This window comes from Hirundo rustica, chromosome 13, assembly GCF_015227805.2.
Source record: "Hirundo rustica isolate bHirRus1 chromosome 13, bHirRus1.pri.v3, whole genome shotgun sequence".
Taxonomy (NCBI): domain Eukaryota; kingdom Metazoa; phylum Chordata; class Aves; order Passeriformes; family Hirundinidae; genus Hirundo; species Hirundo rustica.
Window position 1 is genome coordinate 16,855,811 of NC_053462.1, and position 18,853 is coordinate 16,874,663.

General features: G+C 40.4%; 1 protein-coding gene across 4 annotated transcripts in view; it reads left to right on the top strand.

The window, feature by feature from the left end:
- LRRC28 (leucine rich repeat containing 28) overlaps positions 1-18,853 on the top strand; it is a 68,924-nt gene that overhangs the window by 37,838 nt on the left and 12,233 nt on the right. For 3 of the 4 annotated variants that reach the window (XM_040077609.2, XM_040077607.2, XM_040077608.1), the window contains exon 6: positions 13,091-13,297. In XM_040077609.2, the coding sequence (XP_039933543.1) occupies positions 13,091-13,297 (207 nt within the window). Of the gene's footprint in view, positions 1-7,915; positions 7,953-13,090; positions 13,298-18,853 lie in introns of all 4 variants that reach the window. The other variant, XM_040077610.1, reaches the window with a different exon arrangement.

Below are 18,853 nucleotides of genomic sequence, written 5' to 3' on the forward strand. Positions count from 1 at the left end.
CTGAGCCAGGGGCCACGAGACAAAAGTGGGAAGTTTATACAGCAATATATAACTTTAGAGAACATTAAGTTGTCATAGCTGCTTTGATCAGTGATAGAATATCCTTTGATAAAACTCGGATACAGGGCTTCAGGCTGTAGCATCAAAACAATGCGTTGTGTTCCTTTTGGTTTGAAAAATGTATTTCTACAGTTGTTTTTAAGGAGTGGATTGTGCTCCTGAGAACTAATTAGACCTGGCACACAGATCTAAATAATGAAGGTCAAATAGAATTATTTGGTTTTTACATTTTGATTGTTTGAAAACTTGGATTTGAAATTTATGGGGAGGACTCGTTGTGACACAGTTATATACCACAGGAAAAAAAATCAGTCTGGAAGTGGCTACAGTTGTGTTTGAATTCAGTCATTATTCCATTTGTGGTGTTTGTTTTATGTGAGTTTATTGTCTGCATAGCAAATGAGAGGAAGAAATAGAGGGTCTTTGGTTGCTTTTGGTCAATCTTATTCCTGTGGAGTTGAGTCTGAGATGTAGAAAAACAGACTACCAGGAATTTCATTTTGCAGGGATGTAATTCTGTGTATTCTTCCTGGAGTGTTTGAAGGTGTTAGTTACATACATGTATCTAGAAATCCGTAAAGCCCATAAAACCTAACATTTCTAGTTGTTTTGATTTTATGGGTTATCAGAGTAGATTCTAAAGCTTAATAGATCATTACTCTGCTCATAGCTCTGGCAAATCCCCTCCCACCCCCAAAATTCTTGGTGATGTCTCTGATAATCTTGGTAAATGAGAAAGTGTGATGGCTCATTGCTTGTCTGGCTGCTCTGCTGTGCCACTGTCATCAGGACTAGTGAAAATTCATGTAATCACTGTTGTTTTTATCATGATGAAATGTGTTAAAGATATTGGGGGAGGGCATTTAGTTTGCTTTTGTGCTTTAGGAAAAGCCCAACCTAACCCCAAAAGGGATCTTTAGGATCTTTTACCTTTATTCTTACATAAGAAAAAAAAAAAAAATCTACATCAAAAGACAATTCACTTCAGTTACTGTAACATTTTTTTAAGGTGTCGTTCCGCTCCTTTTGAAACTTCTTCCCTCAACATGCTGAATGCTCTGAGAGCACAGCAAAGCCTCTGCTTTGGAATTTGATGGCAGGGTTTTTCCGTGTTGGGGCTGGCAGCAGTCAGGTTCAGAGCAGCACCCCGGGGCGTCACGAGGCGGATCCTCCTCGTGTATCGGCCTGTTTCCGTCAGGAGAGCAGCGGCATGGGACTTTGAGTAAACATTTTCCCTCTGACTGTTCTCACAGAAACAATTTGTTACTGAGGACATACTCTGGGAAATAAACCTCAAAAGTAATCGTAGGGTGCCTAATCTCAGACCTGCTTCCTAAGTAAAGGAATTGCAGAAAAAGTTGGTTTGTAACTCATCACTGAATTCTTCTGATGATGATCTGATTGTAAAGATAAGCCTTTACTGATTGCGTGGCTCAAACACATGTGAGATATATGAACCTCTCGCTTCTGCAACTTCAAAACAGATGCTCTTTAAAATACTTGTAAAAGTCTTTGGGTTAGAGCTGTTACCCAAAAGTAAAACTGAACTTCAAGGGAGTTTTAAGGGCGTCTCTCATAAATGTTTGCCAATAGCTGTTCACACGGGTGAAGACAGATGTGTATTGATAAGGCCGAGACCAAACCTCAGAGGTGGAGATGTATTTTGAGAAAGATGTTTCCCATATAGATGGTGTTGGGCTTTCTGTAGCATGAGAGCTTCTTTAATATCAACAGTCTGTTCAGTGGTGTTTGTCACGCTCTCAGACAACCTCAGCTTTGAACAGATACTAAACTGCAGGTGTTTTTTTCTCTGAAATTTTGCATCAGTCTGTAAATGTGTGAAAAAAGAAATGGTGGTAACTGCTTTGCAGTTTCCAGGTTTACCTCAGAAAGGCCTTAGTGATTTCAGTGTGCTGGACTGCCGCGGAGCTCTATTTTGCTGCAGTGACTTATTTTGGGAGGGTCTTAAGACGAGTTCAGGTAATCCATTCAAGCAAGACCAGCCTTTCAGGGGAATTATGGCCATGCTTGCTACCTTTAGTGACATTGTTTTAAAATAAATTTATCTGTTCATTCTAACTAACCTAACTTGCTAATTTGTAATTTGTAATTTTTCATGTAAAACCTCTAACTAATTTGAAATTTTTGAGGTTTTTTTTTTTGGTTGCACTAAATTATCATTTGTGACAGGAAAAAAAAGCTCTTGAAGCTTATTTTTTATAGTTTCTAGGAATAGGTGTTAAAAGTTAACTTGCTTTCCCCTTATTTGTAAAGTTATCTATGAATGTACTTTTGTCTCTTTTGGTTTCCTTGGATTTTTTTCTTGCTTTCTCTAAGCTCTCCCGAACGTATGTACAGTGATTAGCAGTATTAACAGGTAGTTGATTTTACTTGTGCATTAAGCAAATGCAATTTACTAGCAGGGATTGAGTGCTCAGAGAAGCTTGGAGAACAAAGTCATTCAGTCTTTGCAAGGGAACAAACACAAACTGTTAATGCCGTGCAATAGAAGAATTTTATAATATATTGATTTCCATTTTGACCTTATTGACTGAGTATAATTCAGTTTTCTGCATACCACTGTGAGGGAATTAAATTACTACTTGTTATTGACATCCTTGTTTTTACTCAGCTGCCCTATTAAATGAATTGAGGCAAAATAAAATGCATCATTTACTGACACTAAATCTAAATGGAAAAAGCCTGTAAAGAGAATGTGTAGAACTCGAGGTATGATGTGAGATTAACCTTCCTGTGGTTCATGTCACACACACAGAGTTTGATACCTGTATTTCAGTTAACTTAGTGTTATTGCGGTGATATTGAAAATAAAGTCCTGTGTTTACCTTAGCATTGTCCAAATCTGCATTAAATTGTCATTCTAGGTGGAAGGCTTTGATGCCAAGCAAGTGCAAGTGGACTCTAGTTGGTAATTATTTAGCATCTGAAAGCTTTATGAACTAAGACTATTTATTTGTATAGGTAAAGGAATGCAATTCAGAATTATTTGAGGGGGATTTTGGACTGTAATTGCAAGCCTTACTTGTCTACTTTGTGCTGATTTGAAACACTAAACAGCAGAAACTGTCACAGATTAAGACAAGGCCTGCAGTTGGTCTCAGCATTTCTAAAATCAGGACAATGCTAGTGTCGCCCTAAGTCAGCTGTCTCTGTTTTTTGCTGATAATCCTAGTTTAAGACTGTTAGTAGTTGGTCCATACCATGGTTTTAAGTAGTAACCATGTCATCATAGCATCTCCTGTGTCCCCTTCTCGCCTGGTGAATTCTCCAGGCTGCCCAGTTCAGCAGAGACAGCTGGGACAGTGAGGAGGAGCAAGAGAATCTCCTGGTGCTGCTGCTAGGAAAGGACATCTGGATCTGTAGTTTTCATGTCTATTATAGTGGGAATATTTCCTGTAAGGTTTAGCCAGTCCCTCCCCAGTAATTACTGTTGCAATTTGTAGTAACTGCCAGTGGCCTGGAAGAACTCTTATTTTCATAGGACTTGAGTTAGGACAGTCCCATCCAGTAGCCTGCATTTAAAAAACAAATGGTGACTCCACTGCTGTGAACGTGGCTCCAAGCTAAAGATCTCCCTTTGACTCTTTTGCTTATCCCACACAGATTTGTAATTGCATCTTTTTGTTATGAAGGCCAAATGTGACCCTCAGGGAAGGGTGTTCGGTGGTGTCTCCCAAGAGTACCATGAGTGAGCCAGAGCTTGCCTTGATACAACAGTATTTTCCACTGAAAGATGAAAATTGAACCTGGACCTATTGCTTTTGTTATGCATTTAGTGGATAGGAAGAAAAAAAAAAATCCCTAACTAACCTCAAGAAGAAGAAAGATGTGTCTGTTGTGAGCTGGTTGGAAACAGTTGATAGCAACAGTCACAACAGATTGGTCTTTGTGTGGATTATTTAGACATCAGTGCTGTAATGGGTTAGAAGCCACTAATCTGTGTTTGTCAAAGAGACCACTCTGTTGTTGATCTCAAGTTCTTCCTTGGAAGAAGAAAGGAAAAAGCTGGCCTAGAATTTATAACCAGGACTAGCTCTGTCTCTGTGGCTTCCTGAGCCATCCTTAATCTCTCCTTAGGATGCTCCTTTTGTTTGGCTTGGTTTCAGAACTGGTTTGTTGTATTTAAGGAGCCATCTTCAGCTGACATCGTGAGTTCAAATCATCAGCTCTGTATTTTATGCACAAAGTTTTTCTGGAAGGCTTTTTCCCCCCCCTTCCCATGTATTGATATTAGTGCACAGTGAATGGTGGACGATGTGCAGCAGTAAAGATAGTCAGACATAAACAAGAGAAACATAACAGGTCTCATGCTTTATTCATGTCACTTTTGTTTATGTTCATACCACCCAGAAAAAGAAAAACAGCTGCTCCTCAACGGAAAGACAACAGCAGAAAAACTCCTTAAATAAGAGACTTTTTCTATAGAGTGCTTACAGAAATTTTCATGCAATGTATTTGATAAAGTACCATTCTGATTCTTTGTACTTCATTTTGGCTGCTCAGTTCAAGATTTGAGATATCATTTAATAAAAGCATAGAATAATATGAATACATTAATTTCACATCTCTAACTTGTTTGTGTTGCAACAGTACCTTGCTGTGAGGCAGGGAAATAGGCAGAGCACACTAGAGCAAAATGAAAGGATAGGTTGTCTTCTGAAAAAACAAACCAACCAAACAAACAAAAAACCCCAAACCAAGAAAACAGCAAACCTGATCGTTTCATGGCCTTGAGTTACCTTTTGCATAAACAATTTTTTCCTCTCCCTGTTCCTCTTGCCCTTCCTCCCACCTTTTCCACTTTTCTCGTGTATGATAATTTGTGGTATTTTTATCATCTGGTTTATTCTAACTGTTCTCATTGAAACCATCAAATTGTGGACAAAAATGTAATTCCAGACCTGCACTGAGAGGAAATACAGGCTAATAACCACTGTGGATCTGTGCTCTGTGTGTGTGCTGAGGGAAGCACAGAGTGCTGGGCCCATGGCATTCAGACAGCTGCCAGTTGTGTTAACTGAAGGTTAATTGTGGTGTAAGATGGGGAGCCACTGACCTTTAGAAGAATTTGACTTAATGAGACCCTCATACCTGATGTCTATTTTCAGCCATTTTTAGCTGACCTAAAATTACTGTTTAGCAAGGTTGGACTTTATGGAGCCACTTTTCTCGCCTTTGCTTGTGAATGATGGCACAAAATAAATAAGGATTGGTACTAAGTTTGCGTGTGACATTTAGCAAGGTTGAGGGAAAAAGGATTCTATTTTGGTATGTTCAGGAGAAGTATGTATTTTTCACTTGGTTTTGGGCTTTGTCTGCTTCTTAAGTGTTTTCGAGAAGAGTCAATGTAGTTTATGGCTGAAGTAGGTGAAACCAAGAATTGGGAACGGCTTTGAGGGGTGTTACCTGACTATGTTCATTCACAAAGACTGTCTTGCCCCAGAAAAAATCCTTTCCCCTGTTCTTTGCAGCCAGAATATTTGTGTGAAATGCAGCCTTAAGTATTACTGTGAAATTAATAGATTGAAGTTTAATCAGCTGGGATAGAGGCTTTCTTCTTCCACAGAATTTTTATGGGTTTGAACGCATTGAGCACCTTATTTAAAAGTGAGTTATGCATAAAATAATTGCTGCAGTATCACAAAATCTCTTCCAATACCTCCTTTTTTTTTCTTTTTTTTTTTTTTTTTCCTTTAAAATTCTAAGCAAATATTAGCCTAGATGAGAAAAATACAAGGAAAATAATCTACAGGTATGTTAGAAGAACACTTGTAAAGCTCCCTCACCAACAATACAGAAAAAGAGCTGCATGCAGCAGTGTCAAAATGTAAATGAGATTCAATTTGCCTGCCCCTTTCATTGTCCTTAAATCTAATGATACCAATTTCAGTTATGGTTAAACTTTCTTGTTTGAAGATGGCACAGGTCTACCTTAAGTGTCAATTTGTGCAAGAAAATTTAATTTTTATAGGCTATGAAATGTGAGCTGCATGGTAGGACAGTAAATGTAATGTAGTATATAATAGGCTATTTAATTTGTTTTAACCGTCTTAAAGTCTATTTAAGTCCTCCTGAGACATCCCAGAGCAGATCTAAAGGAGATCTTCTCCATCAAGCTCTCAGCAATTTAAACTTACACTTCCTGTCTGATACAGTTTTCAACTGATAATAGTATCCACCTCAAATTCCTGGCATGTATAGACTTGGATATTTTACTTTCTAGTGGGACATGTAGTAAATTCTGTTAAGTATGGGAGACTTCAAACATTTTTCCTCACTGGTGCATGGTTTTACAGGTCTAATTAGGAAATGTGTCTTGTGCTCAGGTTCATGGAAGTTGATTAAAACATTATTTCAAGAGTGAGGTGGGATAGCCCCTTTCAGCACCTTCTGTTCCTTTTCTGGAGGAGCCACCATTTATTTTAGAGCCTGGGATAGAGAGGGAAAGCTGAGCTCACAGTCCTGGGCTGTGGGAGCTCACAATCACAGCCAGACTCACAGTGCTCGATTTTGTATCTGTCGATAAGAACTTGTCCCTCTGGTACCACAAGCTGGAAAACATCACTCCATGGTAAAAGTAGAAATTTGTTATTCCTGAGCTGCAGCCTCAGAACAGAGGATCCATCCCCTCTTGTTAGAGAAATTTGTTATTCCTGAGCTGCAGCCTCAGAACAGAGGATCCATCCCCTCCTGTTAGAGCTCTTGGGTAGCAGAGTGTTAAAGGTTTGTATGAGAATGGCAACACAAAGGAATATTAACAAACTTCCCTTCTAACAAAATGCTGGCTGTACACAGAAATTGCTCTTTGGGAGGGAAGAAGTACAGCCAGTCCCTCTCCTTCTTCACTGTTTCAAGCAGAGCCCTGACTTGCAGTACCTTCTTTTTATGATTTTCTGTTCTTTTTCATTCCATTTCTATCCCTTAAGTCTAGAAGTTCTTGCTTTTCCTCCTGTGTGACAATTTGGTTCCCTACCACATTACTACTACTTTAAGTACTTGGGTTGACAGCCACCCAATATAATAAGCAATAATATTATTTTTTACCCAAGTGCAAAGTAGGAAGTCTAAACAAAGTAGACCCTTGAGGAACACCACCACTAGTAATACTTTCTCCATCCCAGTAATTTACCATGAGGTGTGATCCTCATGTGTTACCATTAACCAAGAAATTACATCAAAGAAAAATAAGCCAGTATGACATGCGAGAAGATCTGGGCCACATTTCCATTCTGCTTTCTATTTATGTTCCAGTCACTGGTTACTCTTGGGTGCTCTTTCCCCTTAGAAAAGTTATGAGATGCTGAGGAGCACTGAGCTCACATTAACAAGGCTTTTTTGAACGCAGGTTCTACATTTCTTCTCCAGCCCTGGGCTGCTCTCCCAGAAAATGTCCTATTCATTGAGAATCCTTGTGCCTGAATCTGCAATTTTGATATATAACACCCCCCCCTTTTTTTTTTTTTTTTTCCCCAGTATTCTGGGATGTAATTCTTTTTAAGCAGCCTCATTTCATTTTAGTAATGGATGTGGTAATTTGCAGTGCTTTGTCCTTGTTCCCATGAGGTATTCTGTCTCTGTCCTCATACACAGCATTATTCTTACAGGAAAAAATGATGCAAAAAGTTAATTTAATATTTGGTTTGTCCTCCTAATTTCTACTCCTTGTTGACATCAGTTCTTCATTTCTTGCTCTTAATTTCTTGTTGAGAAACCATTTGTTTGTCTGTGAGTTCCCATTTTCCTGGCCTCCTGGCAGTTGGCATTTAACCTCAGCAGCCTGAGCTCTAAGTGCCAGCTCTCTTTGCTGATCAGTCGCTTTTTCCATTCCTTGTAGGTTCTCTACTTTTGCTTTGAGGTGCATTCTCATGCAGGTAGGTCTGTAGCCCTTTCCTGTCCTTAACTTGACTGGGATATAAGGACTCAGATTTAAAATAAACCCTTCCCTCCCATCCACTCAAATCCAACTGTGTATGTGTTTCATATATCTCTGGATGAAATTTTGGTTTATGGCCCATCGGGGAAAGGTGGGATTACTCTTGAAATGTAAAGAAAAACTGTTGGTTATTTTTGGGTCATGCAGCTGGTGAGGCCTGTACCCCCAGAAAGATTAAGGAAGTTTGAATTGCCTTTGGCAATTACTCTATGTTGTATAGGCTGCTTATTTCCAGATGCCTTTTTTGTTTTGTTTTGTTTCCTTCACATAAAACCATGGGAATTAATTTTGAAAGCTGGCATTTAAACCATCTGAATCAGAAATAGATTTTTTTTTTCTTGATGCTAGTTATGTTTATACAAACACAGTCCATTTTGTTAGAAGGTCAGTAATATTGGACATTCCCTGAAATCCTTTCCAGGTTTCACTTTTTTTAAAGACAAATATTAAAAGTATGCTGATGTTTGGGGTTTTTTTATTGTGTTGGGGGACAGATCTATTTGGCACCTTTTGTTGAAAACCCCAAAACACAAGAGGACAGTTCACTTTTCCATTTTTCCAAGTAGTTGGGAGAGCTCTTAAAACAGATGCAAAAGCTGCTCTTTGGAGCTGAGGGACCTCTTCTGAATCTGCATATTATCAGGGGAGGAAAGGATAAAATGAATTCCCCATGGTTGGCAGCTTTGGAGCACGGCCCATGTGGGTCCATGTGTGTGTCCGTGTGTGTCCGTGTGTGTCCATGTGGGCCTGTGTGGGCCTGTGTGTGTCCGTGTGGGCCTGTGTGGGTCCGTGTGTGTCCGTGTGTGTCCGTGTGGGCCTGTGTGGGTCCGTGTGTGTCCGTGTGTGTCCGTGTGTGTCCATGTGGGCCTGTGTGGGCCTGTGTGTGTCCGTGTGTGTCCGTGTGTGTCCATGTGGGCCTGTGTGGGCCTGTGTGTGTCCGTGTAGGCCTGTGTGTGTCCGTGTGTGTCCGTGTGTGTCCGTGTGTGTCCGTGTGTGTCCATGTGGGCCTGTGTGGGCCTGTGTGTGTCCGTGTAGGCCTGTGTGTGTCCGTGTGTGTCCATGTGGGCCTGTGTGGGTCCGTGTGTGTCCATGTGGGCCTGTGTGGGTCCGTGTGTGTCCGTGTGGGCCGGTGTGGGTCCGTGTGTGTCCATGTGGGCCTGTGTGTGTCCGTGTGGGCCTGTGTGTGTCCGTGTGGGCCTGTGTGTGTCTGTGTGGGCCTGTGTGTGTCTGTGTGGGCCTGTGTGTGTCCGTGTGGGCCTGTGTGTGTCCGTGTGTGTCCGTGTGTGTCCGTGTGGGCCTGTGTGGGTCCGTGTGGGTCTGTGTGTGTCTGTGTGTGTCCGTGTGTGTCCGTGTGGGCCTGTGTGTGTCCGTGTGTGTCCGTGTGGGCCTGTGTGGGCCTGTGTGGGCCTGTGTGTGTCCGTGTGTGTCCGTGTGTGTCCGTGTGGCCCTGTGTGTGTCCGTGTGGCCCTGTGTGTGTCCGTGTGGGCCTGTGTGGGCCTGTGTGGGTCCGTGTGGGCCTGTGTGGGTCCGTGTGGGTCTGTGTGTGTCCATGTGGGCCTGTGTGTGTCCGTGTGTGTCTGTGTGTGTCCGTGTGTGTCCGTGTGGCCCTGTGTGGGTCTGTGTGGGCCTGTGTGTGTCCGTGTGGGCCTGTGTGTGTCCGTGTGGGCCTGTGTGTGTCCGTGTGTGTCCGTGTGGGCCTGTGTGTGTCCGTGTGGGCCTGTGTGGGTCTGTGTGGGCCTGTGTGGGTCTGTGTGGGTCCTTGCAGGTCTTTGCGGGTCCGTGTGGATCTGTGTGGGTCTGTGGCCCCTCAGAGGCTGCAGGAGGGCGCTGGATGCGGAGCCTGTGCCAAATTTCCGTGGGGTCAGCAGTGTTGGATTGGCAGTCTGTCAGCTCCTGGTGTGTGCGCTGTGAGCACATTGGGACCATCTGGGGCTGCCCAGCTCCGTGTGCCTGCAGCAATCCCTGCAGATGGACAGGGATGAAATGCCCGAGTCCACGAACCAGCACGGGAACGTCACGTCTGGGCTCTCTCTGTCCCACAAATCTGTGTCCTTTGAGCTGGGGGGGAGCAGAGCTACCGAGGAGTTTGGGGTTTTTCTGGCTTCTGATATCAGAATGGGGCTCAGTGCTCTGCTGCGTTGATTTTGATAGTGTTAGTCCTAGAGCTAATATAAATTTTAAATTACACTTTTATGAATTTCATTTAAATATAATTGGAACTCTTCAACGTGGTCTAATGGTGATGTATAATGCTTGTTTCTTTCTTACCTTGGGGGTGCTGGGGGAACCTCTGAAAGTCCTTTTGTCAGCTCTTTTTGTGTGGGAATAGCCATTTTCTTTTCTAGATCTGCTGTAAATTTCCAAAGTTCATCTCTGGTATATCCTAGCGCCTGATGAGCTGACAGCAAGAGAGAGCTTTGCAAGTCTTTCGCTGTGTTTGTTAGCCAAGGCTTCTTGCAATATTTATGCTGCAAGACTTTAAAAGCCAGGACAATAGTATTTAGTAACTAAAAGCTTGAAAAACTTATTAATGGACTGTTTATATTTGTGTTATTCCTCTTAATTGTTTCCCCTCGCTTTAATGAGATGAAAACCAATTTAGTGTCATTAGTAAGTGTCTGAGCATGTTCTTCAAAATGGGCTTTGAGCACTGTGCTGGGGAGTCTGGGGGTTATATCCTTAATAGGAGGGTTATATCCTTAATACGATGGCACTTTGTTGTTTGGCTTAGTTTGAACTTCACTGTGGGTCGGTGGGTGTTGGTGCAACATGTGGCACTAGATGTTGAAAGTGGATGTTTACATCTGCTTTGCATTGGGAGATTAAGGTAGAGAGGATGAAGTTTTGGGTATGTGTTTTTTGGATGAAGGATAAAGTGAGAATACTTTTATTTCCTCTTAGATTTGAAACATATCATTCTAGCAATGCCTTTGAAACTCTGCCAGCTTTGCCAACCGTAACATTTATGGGATTTTGGACCTAAACTGAACTAGAGAACTGTTTTTAGTGGCAGAGAAAAAGGTTAGTGCTTGAAAATAGCTGGGCCTATTATTGACTGCATGTGGTCAGTGGTTTGGCTGAATGTAGGTGGCTCTTTTCCTGTCACTGTTTTCAAGCATATGGCTTTGTGATGAATATAAAACTCTTTCGAAATGAGATCTGCTGCAGTTCTTTTTGCACAGTAGTCTTGTGCTATTTAGTAGTGATTATTTTGCTTTTGTCGTTTATTTTCAATCCTGTAGTAAAAAAAAAAAAAATCCTTTTCAAGTAAAGCTTATTCCTGTTGACATCAAAGCCAAGAGGTTTGAAGAATGTGATCATCTGTGTATAGCAGCTGCTTCTGTCAGTAATATTTCTAAAAGGATGCATAAACTGTGTTGTTGAGTCTTTATTGTATTTGATGCTGGGATTGTTTGCAGTGGGCAGAAACTCCCTCTAAACGTGCACGTGCATTTTGTTTAATGATTACTTGTGTGAAAATCTCTAATACTGAATTACAACTTCCCTTTCTTTGCTTTTCATGTTTCCAGTCTTATAAGTAACATTTATAGCAGTTTCTCCTAAGGTGAACTTCTTTTTCCCATTGTGTGGAAGACAGCTTGGGTTAACCCAGTGTTTTGTTTCCTACTTTGTGTGTAGTATACAAGGTGCAACCTCAGAGCTCAGTGAATTTTCGAGCTCCTGCTGCAGAGAGCTTAAGGGCACAACAGGTTCTGTTTAACTTTAACTTAAACAGTGTTACCCTATTTATATCTTTGTAGAAAATCTGGGTGATAGAACTGTAAATTGTACAGATTGTGGATTGTATAGATTGTCTGGTGTTTTCAGTGTAGAAAATTCTAGTGAATCTTGTTTTAACAGCTCTCAGATGCAAGAGCTGGTTTCATTCAGCTGAGAGCAAAGTACATTTGGGTCTGCAAGATGCTGAGAACTGCAGCAAGTTTTAGGGGCACCGAGCACTTCATGAGTTGATTCCATTGCTGTGAAGTATTTAAAAACAAAGCAAAACTGTTCCCTGTGTTTGGGGGAAATGTTATGGTTTCTTCCTCTTTGAGAGAAATAACATATAGAATTATCCAGTTTTTAGAGTAACTGTGAAAGAATAACTGAATAAACAATGAGGTAACCTGCAGAGCTGCATAACGTATTTTGAATGTATTTGTCAGTCAGTCCTGCATCCTGTTTCACAGACCAGATACAAGGAAAAACGCTTTTGCACAAGTGAAGCTGCTTGTGTGATCATGCCTTGCACACTTTTAAGAATTTCGTTTGTTACCTACCTTAAAAAATTATACAATACTGTTTGAAACACAAAATCTGCTTTTAAATTCTTGAAATAAAAAAAACCCCACAACTTCTAGATGCTGTAATTATTACAACTGTAGATTAGAACTTAGTGAAATATTTTCCTACAGTATAACATAACAATATCACAGGTTATTAAGAAATTTCTTTTCTAATTTAAACTAGCCCTTCTGAACTGTGTCGTGAAGACAAGAGCTGTTTTTCCCAAGCATGCTGGGTGAAAGACTGTCACTAAGCAAGAAGTGCTATGCATGTGTTTGTAACTCTTGTTGCAAGAGAATCTTAAGTAATCACTCATTGTATCCTCAATATTAAAAAAAAAAAAAAAAAGAAATATTTGAATTTTCCTGAGTTTGGGGTTGTGCAAAACACCCTCAATATCAGCAAGCTTTGTAATGTGTTTTTGTTTGCATTTTGGTTTGGGGTTTTGGAATTTTTTTTTCCTCGTTCTGATTTAGGACTAGGAAAACGCTTGCTATTTTGACAGTAGTAATTGTCACAATTCAGGAATGCTCTATGAAAGATCTCGTACTTGAAAATACTGATAGGGATTCCTAACTGATACTGATAATCTCCAGCATCTTCATATTCCAAATATTTTTGATACATGAAGATGCTGGAGATTATCAGTATCAGTTCTCACCATGGATCGATAGGATGATCTTAGAGAAAAGCAGCACCGCTGAAGAACTTTGATTTTCATTTACGTGAGGGGTTTTTTTGTGTTCATTTTTATGCATGCATTTCTGTTTCTCCTTGCCTGTTGCACAGAGGTTGGAGACCTGCGGGAGCTGCAGACCCTGGACATCTCCACAAACCGCCTGATGACGTTACCCGAGAGGCTGCACATGTGCCTTTCGCTGCAGTACCTGACTGCAGACAGGAACCACCTGTGGTCTGTGCCACGCCACCTGTGCCAGCTGCCCAGCCTCAACGAGCTCTCCATGGCCGGCAACCGCCTGGCATTCCTGCCCCTGGGTGAGTCCCAGCCTGGGGGGTCAGACACAGCAAAACAAGCTGCCCGCCCCCAGAAATTAAAAACAAAGCGGCAAGCGAGTTGCTTTGGTGGTCCCCGCAGATTCTGTTTATGGAGCTGTCGCAGGGCTCATATTGTTGGAAAATATGTTAATAAAAAAAAATGCAGGTTAAGGTTTCATGGGGGTTTTTTAAAGCTATAAGGCAGCTATCAAATTTGCTTTATTTTTAGCTAACCGAGGGGAAAAAGTTTAAATGATGTGCTTAAATATAGTACTCTGTAATCTGAGTTCCACCACTTTGGGTAATGATCTGTTTCTGTTTGCTGGATCTGATGATTTAACTAAGATTCTTCAGCTAGGGTTTAAAACTTGTTGTGGAGTCCCAGTAACTCCATATAAATTACTTTTCAGCGTTAGGAGTGTCAGTACCACAAAATGCAGAGCAGGTTTCGTTTGTGCTGCGTACAGGCACCCATCACCATTTCCACAGCAGTGGCCCAAGGAGGAATTGCTGTGCCTTTTGCTGAACCCTTTGAAAGTTTGGAAGAGTGGAAGCAGGTCAGGAGTAGGAGGTGCAGTCCTGTGTGGGGGTTTGTTGGGGGCAGACACTGTGTGTTCCCTTTGGGAAGAGCAAATCCTCTTCTCTGAACTTGTCACTTCTCAGCCCTGCCACGGGGTAATCTCAGCTGAGATACAGACACACATGCAGAGCTGCCCTGCCATCTGAATAACCATTAAGAGTTTTTATAGAATACAGAGTTTGGTGTTAATTAGGTGCAGATTAAGTTACAATAATCACATTGGAAAGAAGCTGGAAATTGAGATGGCTAAAAATGAGATCATAATTTCTAAATTAATTACATTGTATAGGTTTAACTTGATCTTTTCAGTACTAGCAGTTCAGTTTTTAAAGAACTTACTGATCTTTCTGAATTTTTTATCACCTTAGTTTATATTACTGGAAAGTAAGTGCAAGTAATGTCTCCAGACAAAGTGTTGCAGTTATGTCCCAGCATATGTCGTATAAATGAGAAAACGAGTTCCAGCATGCATCATCCAGATTCCACAGTACTAAAACAAGCAAATTGCCTTCCCTTATTTTGGCAAATATTTTTAACTCCCATGAGAGAGGAAGTTAAACAATTTTAATTTTGCAAAAATTCAGTAAGATGAGATGTGAAATTTTAAGGGACAGAAGTTTTTGCTCCTTTTGCACTGGTAGCTTATCTGCGAGCGAGCCATGACCTGGATGAGCCATAGATCTGCCAAAGTGTTTTAAGTTCAAAAGGAGGAAATAAATCTCTAATATAATGACACACCTTCTTTTTTCTTTATTTTTAGACTCAAATTCAAAACATTCAAAAGGAACTTTTAAAATAACGGGAAACATCAAAGACTGTCAATTGACCTTGTTCAGTAGTTCTTAATAGTGACTCACTGGTGAACATTTGGAGATAATTTGCTATCTGTGGATGTGAAACTGAATCATAAATCCTAGAGTTCAGAGGAAAAGCAGCGCAGTATAAATGTAAATGTTTAATCCTCCCTCTGAAGAATCAGAAGGCTTCAGAGTGGTCAAGATGTGATGAAATAAAGTAGAAGAGAGACTTCATTGAAAAGCAAAAAGATTAAATCTATCTTCTGTTGCTTGGGAAAATATTTTTCTTGGAGTATTGCTGAAGTTAAGGCATAATTGTAGCATTATTTCTGCTTGCTGCACATGTTGGCTGGTGGGGCTTTTGTGTGTATTCTTACATCCAACTTCACTTTGCCAGTTAATGAATGAGTAAGGATGCTAAATAATGGCGAAAAAACTGCAGAAATACTTTCAAGTGATAGTCAGGCAAATATTACCAAAACAATTTTTTGCAGATAGCGAGCTGTGTTGAGAAGCAGAGAATTTATTTATCTCCTGACAGAATGGTTGAGGTTTTTTCCTTTTTTTATTAGATGTGTCCAAGTTAAAAAGAAGTACATTTGAAACAATTACCTAATGCTTTTTAAAGCATTATTTACTTCATTTATTTCACGTGGTGGGTGAAATCTACTATGTCAACCAGGAATCCATTCTGCCTTGTGCAAATCTGTCCCTTGTAGCTGCCAGCAGAGCCTCCTGTTAAGTGTGGTGGAAATCTGCATTTTCCTGTTCCTGGATTGATGGGTGCAAGGTTTATTCCAGCCCTGCTGGACAGGGATCGCCAGGTTCTTTGCCCTGTACTTTCTTTGAAGTTTGCAGACACATGTGTCTTAGGAAAAACAGCGTGACACTGCTAATCAGTTTTAAAATACAGTAAAAATACCTGATCCCACTCCCTGACTTTCAGAATGGGTCCATAAACAAGCAGATGGGTAAACAATAGTGAATTAGTAATTCGTTCTGCAGAATACACCTAAATCTTGGCTATGCCAGTGTTTTACAAAAATCATTTTTCAGCTCTGAATATTTCAGTTTATACTGAAAAAAATGAGACACCATGGATCTCAGCCTTTGGGCCTTCCTAATAAACTAATTTTTAAGAACAACCCAAAAAATTACATGTATAAGTTGAACTGGAAGCTGCATCCTGAAGGGTTGTATTATTGTCATGGTAACTTCATGCTCCCTTAGTAAGTGGTCTTAGAAATTTGCTGATCATTGTATATCAATTATCTTTTGATATAAAATTAACTTTAAATTTTTAGCATTAGTGAATGCTCCAGTGCCTGAAAACAGGTTCCACTGCAAGCAGAAATGTGAATCTGATGACACTGCAAAAATAAAAATCATTTGTGTAATAAAGTACAAATATAATTAAAACAGGCCATAAATTCTCAAGTGTACTGGCAGTACAGGGGATGTTATGACAGCAAATATCCAGTATTATATCACTTTATTCGAGGGTTTATGTGCACTTTTTCTTTAGAAAATTTCAGTAATTATCAGTGCACAGTAAACAAAGGTCTTATTCTACCTCAGTATATGCTGCTTTTGTGTCCTTGCCCTCACAGTATGGTTAAAAGAGCATCAGTGCAGCCACACAAGAGCTTTTGTTCCATCTTCAGCCATGTGGAATGCATATGCCAGGGCCCTGAGGTTAGAGAAAAAAAAGGGGAAAAAAAAAGAGGGAGAAAAAGAAAAAAAAAAATAGAATTGGGGTTTGTTCAGGACTCATGGCATTTGGTCATTTCTGGGAGAGAGGTCTTTGATCTGGGAGGCTGGAAGGAGGAAAGTGGAAATGTTTTAGACACAGTACAGTGCTTGCAAAAGCCACATGAAAACCTTCTTTGTAGCTTTAGCCTTTTCAGAGATGGGCAGCTTCCTTATTGCACAGAGTTCTTCAGAAGCATGGGTTTTAGAGAACTTTTAACAATATTTGTTGGCTGATATAAGACACAAAAATTAATGTGGATGGGATACAAAGAGCCTTTCAAAGTGATGATTTATTTAAATTTAAACTTTATGGATAATGTTTGAAACTGGGAAAAAAATCTTTTGGAGTCTAGAAGATGCTTGGTTATTTAATGCAAAGAAACTCTATCAAAGGAACATTTATAGTTACAGGCTATTTGGCTTTGGGAATTGAATTTTTCCTACTGAGATATTTTGTCTAACATCCAAAAATTTGCTTTAATTACCTAGGAAATGCAGTCAACTCAGAACTTAGAATCTAAACATAGCATAAGATAAAGACAGAGGGAAGAGATGAGATGCAGCCTCACTCCCCCCTCTCAGTGCATATGAAAAGAACAGCTTTAGGGCTTTTTTTGACTTGCCTGATTTTCAGCCCATTTGCATACATCTGTGTAGAAACCGGCAAGATGAGCCTCTTATAAAAATTTTCTGCCATTCTCTAAATTAATAAGTTAAACAGTAGCACATTCAAGCTACCCCAGCAACCCATAGTTTTCTGCTGTTTTTAGTCTTAACTGGCTTCTGCAACACGAGGGAACATTCTCTGAACATTACGTGTCCCATCCACCTGCTACCTGCTTTAAATTGTATTGGCTGATTCCTCACCGGCCTTACAATATTTTATGGTGTTACATTGCCTCTGTGTTGCAGTATTTTTATTCCTTGTAAGATAACAATGGGGTTTTGTTTCGCCTAAAAATATCCCAGAACTTCACTAAACTATTTTCAGCCCTGCAATCCTGAGCCCAAATAAATCATCTCATTGAGGTGATGCTCAGCAGCATCTCCAGCAGTGGCCATCAGTCAGCAGAGGGATTGGAGCTGCTCTCCTGAGGCAGGACTCTGCATGGGTGCAGCAGATGCTTCTGTGAGCTGGAATGTCTCTGGGCCAGGGTCAGAGCAGCACGTGATGGCTGAATGTGTCCCTTGATGTCCAGCGACTCTGCTTTGAACAAAGCTCAGATTATAGTCCCTGAAACCTCCACAGACTGTTGCAAAGCAAGGGCCTGTGTTAAAGGGAAAAAAAAAAACCAAACAAAAAACCTCAAACTCATTTTTTTCTCTGTTAACACTTTTATTTTAGAAAAGGAATCTCTTCGTTTTCTGTTGGTATCATCACTTGTTCTTTATATCAAAGATTTGATAATGTGTTGCTCCTCAGCACGAACTTTTAAGGTTTCTGGTGCTCACAGCTGCCATTCAAGTGGGTGACAACTGAAGACATTCAGTATATTTTAAGATGGACACACATTTGGGGAGGGATCACTCAAAATATCTGCACTAAGTGGTATTTAGAGCTCTTGTGTACAATAAAACTATTTAGTAATAAAGAAGGGTTTGTATCACCTGTTGTTGTAGTAGGGAATGAGAAGAGATCAGTATTCCAAATAGAATTTCTGAATAGAAATATCCTGGAAATTGTTTTAATTTTTATTCTGTTCTCGGTCCTGATTACAAAGGGGACAGAAGCTGTGCCCATTTCTCCAGTTACCCTTATATTTCTGCCAGCCAAGGTAACTGATAAAGATGGGAAGTCAGAATTAGTCAATATTAGTATTGTCTTGCTGTGGCTGATGCAGCCAAATGCTTGTTTATCTTCGTCTCTCTGAGGTACTCATGAAAGTTTAACAAGCTTGGAGGCAGAGAGATTATTTGTGTTTTTTCATGACGCAGTTTGGTCACAGCTCTCCCATCCTGAGCAGAGGCTCTCAGGCGCTGTTCTCCTGCGCTAAACACAGAAATCTTTTCCTGCCCCAGTGTCTCAAAGGGCATGGGAGTGACATGACTTGGGCTGCCCAGCTGATCCTGCACATCAGCTTTCTTGCTAGTCCGAAACTCTTTCAGACCTTTCTGTTTAGTTCAGTTTGGTGTCTTTTGAAATGTCTCTCATTAGTACATTTTTCATTTCTTTTAATAGAGACCGTTTCAGTACTGACTAGACCTTGCTGATAAGCAAAATTCTCATTTCTGAGAATTCTTCCAAGAAACCTAAATTTTCCCATTTAATTTTAATTTTCTGAGCAAAATGAAATAGTTTCACACTGATATGCTTCTATCTAGAGGTATCTGAATAGATTTCTAGTCCACTAAGACATTACTTAATCATGCTGTACTTGCTTCTTTTGACTAGCAGCCATGAATATTTTAAGAGCAATAATGCAGCAC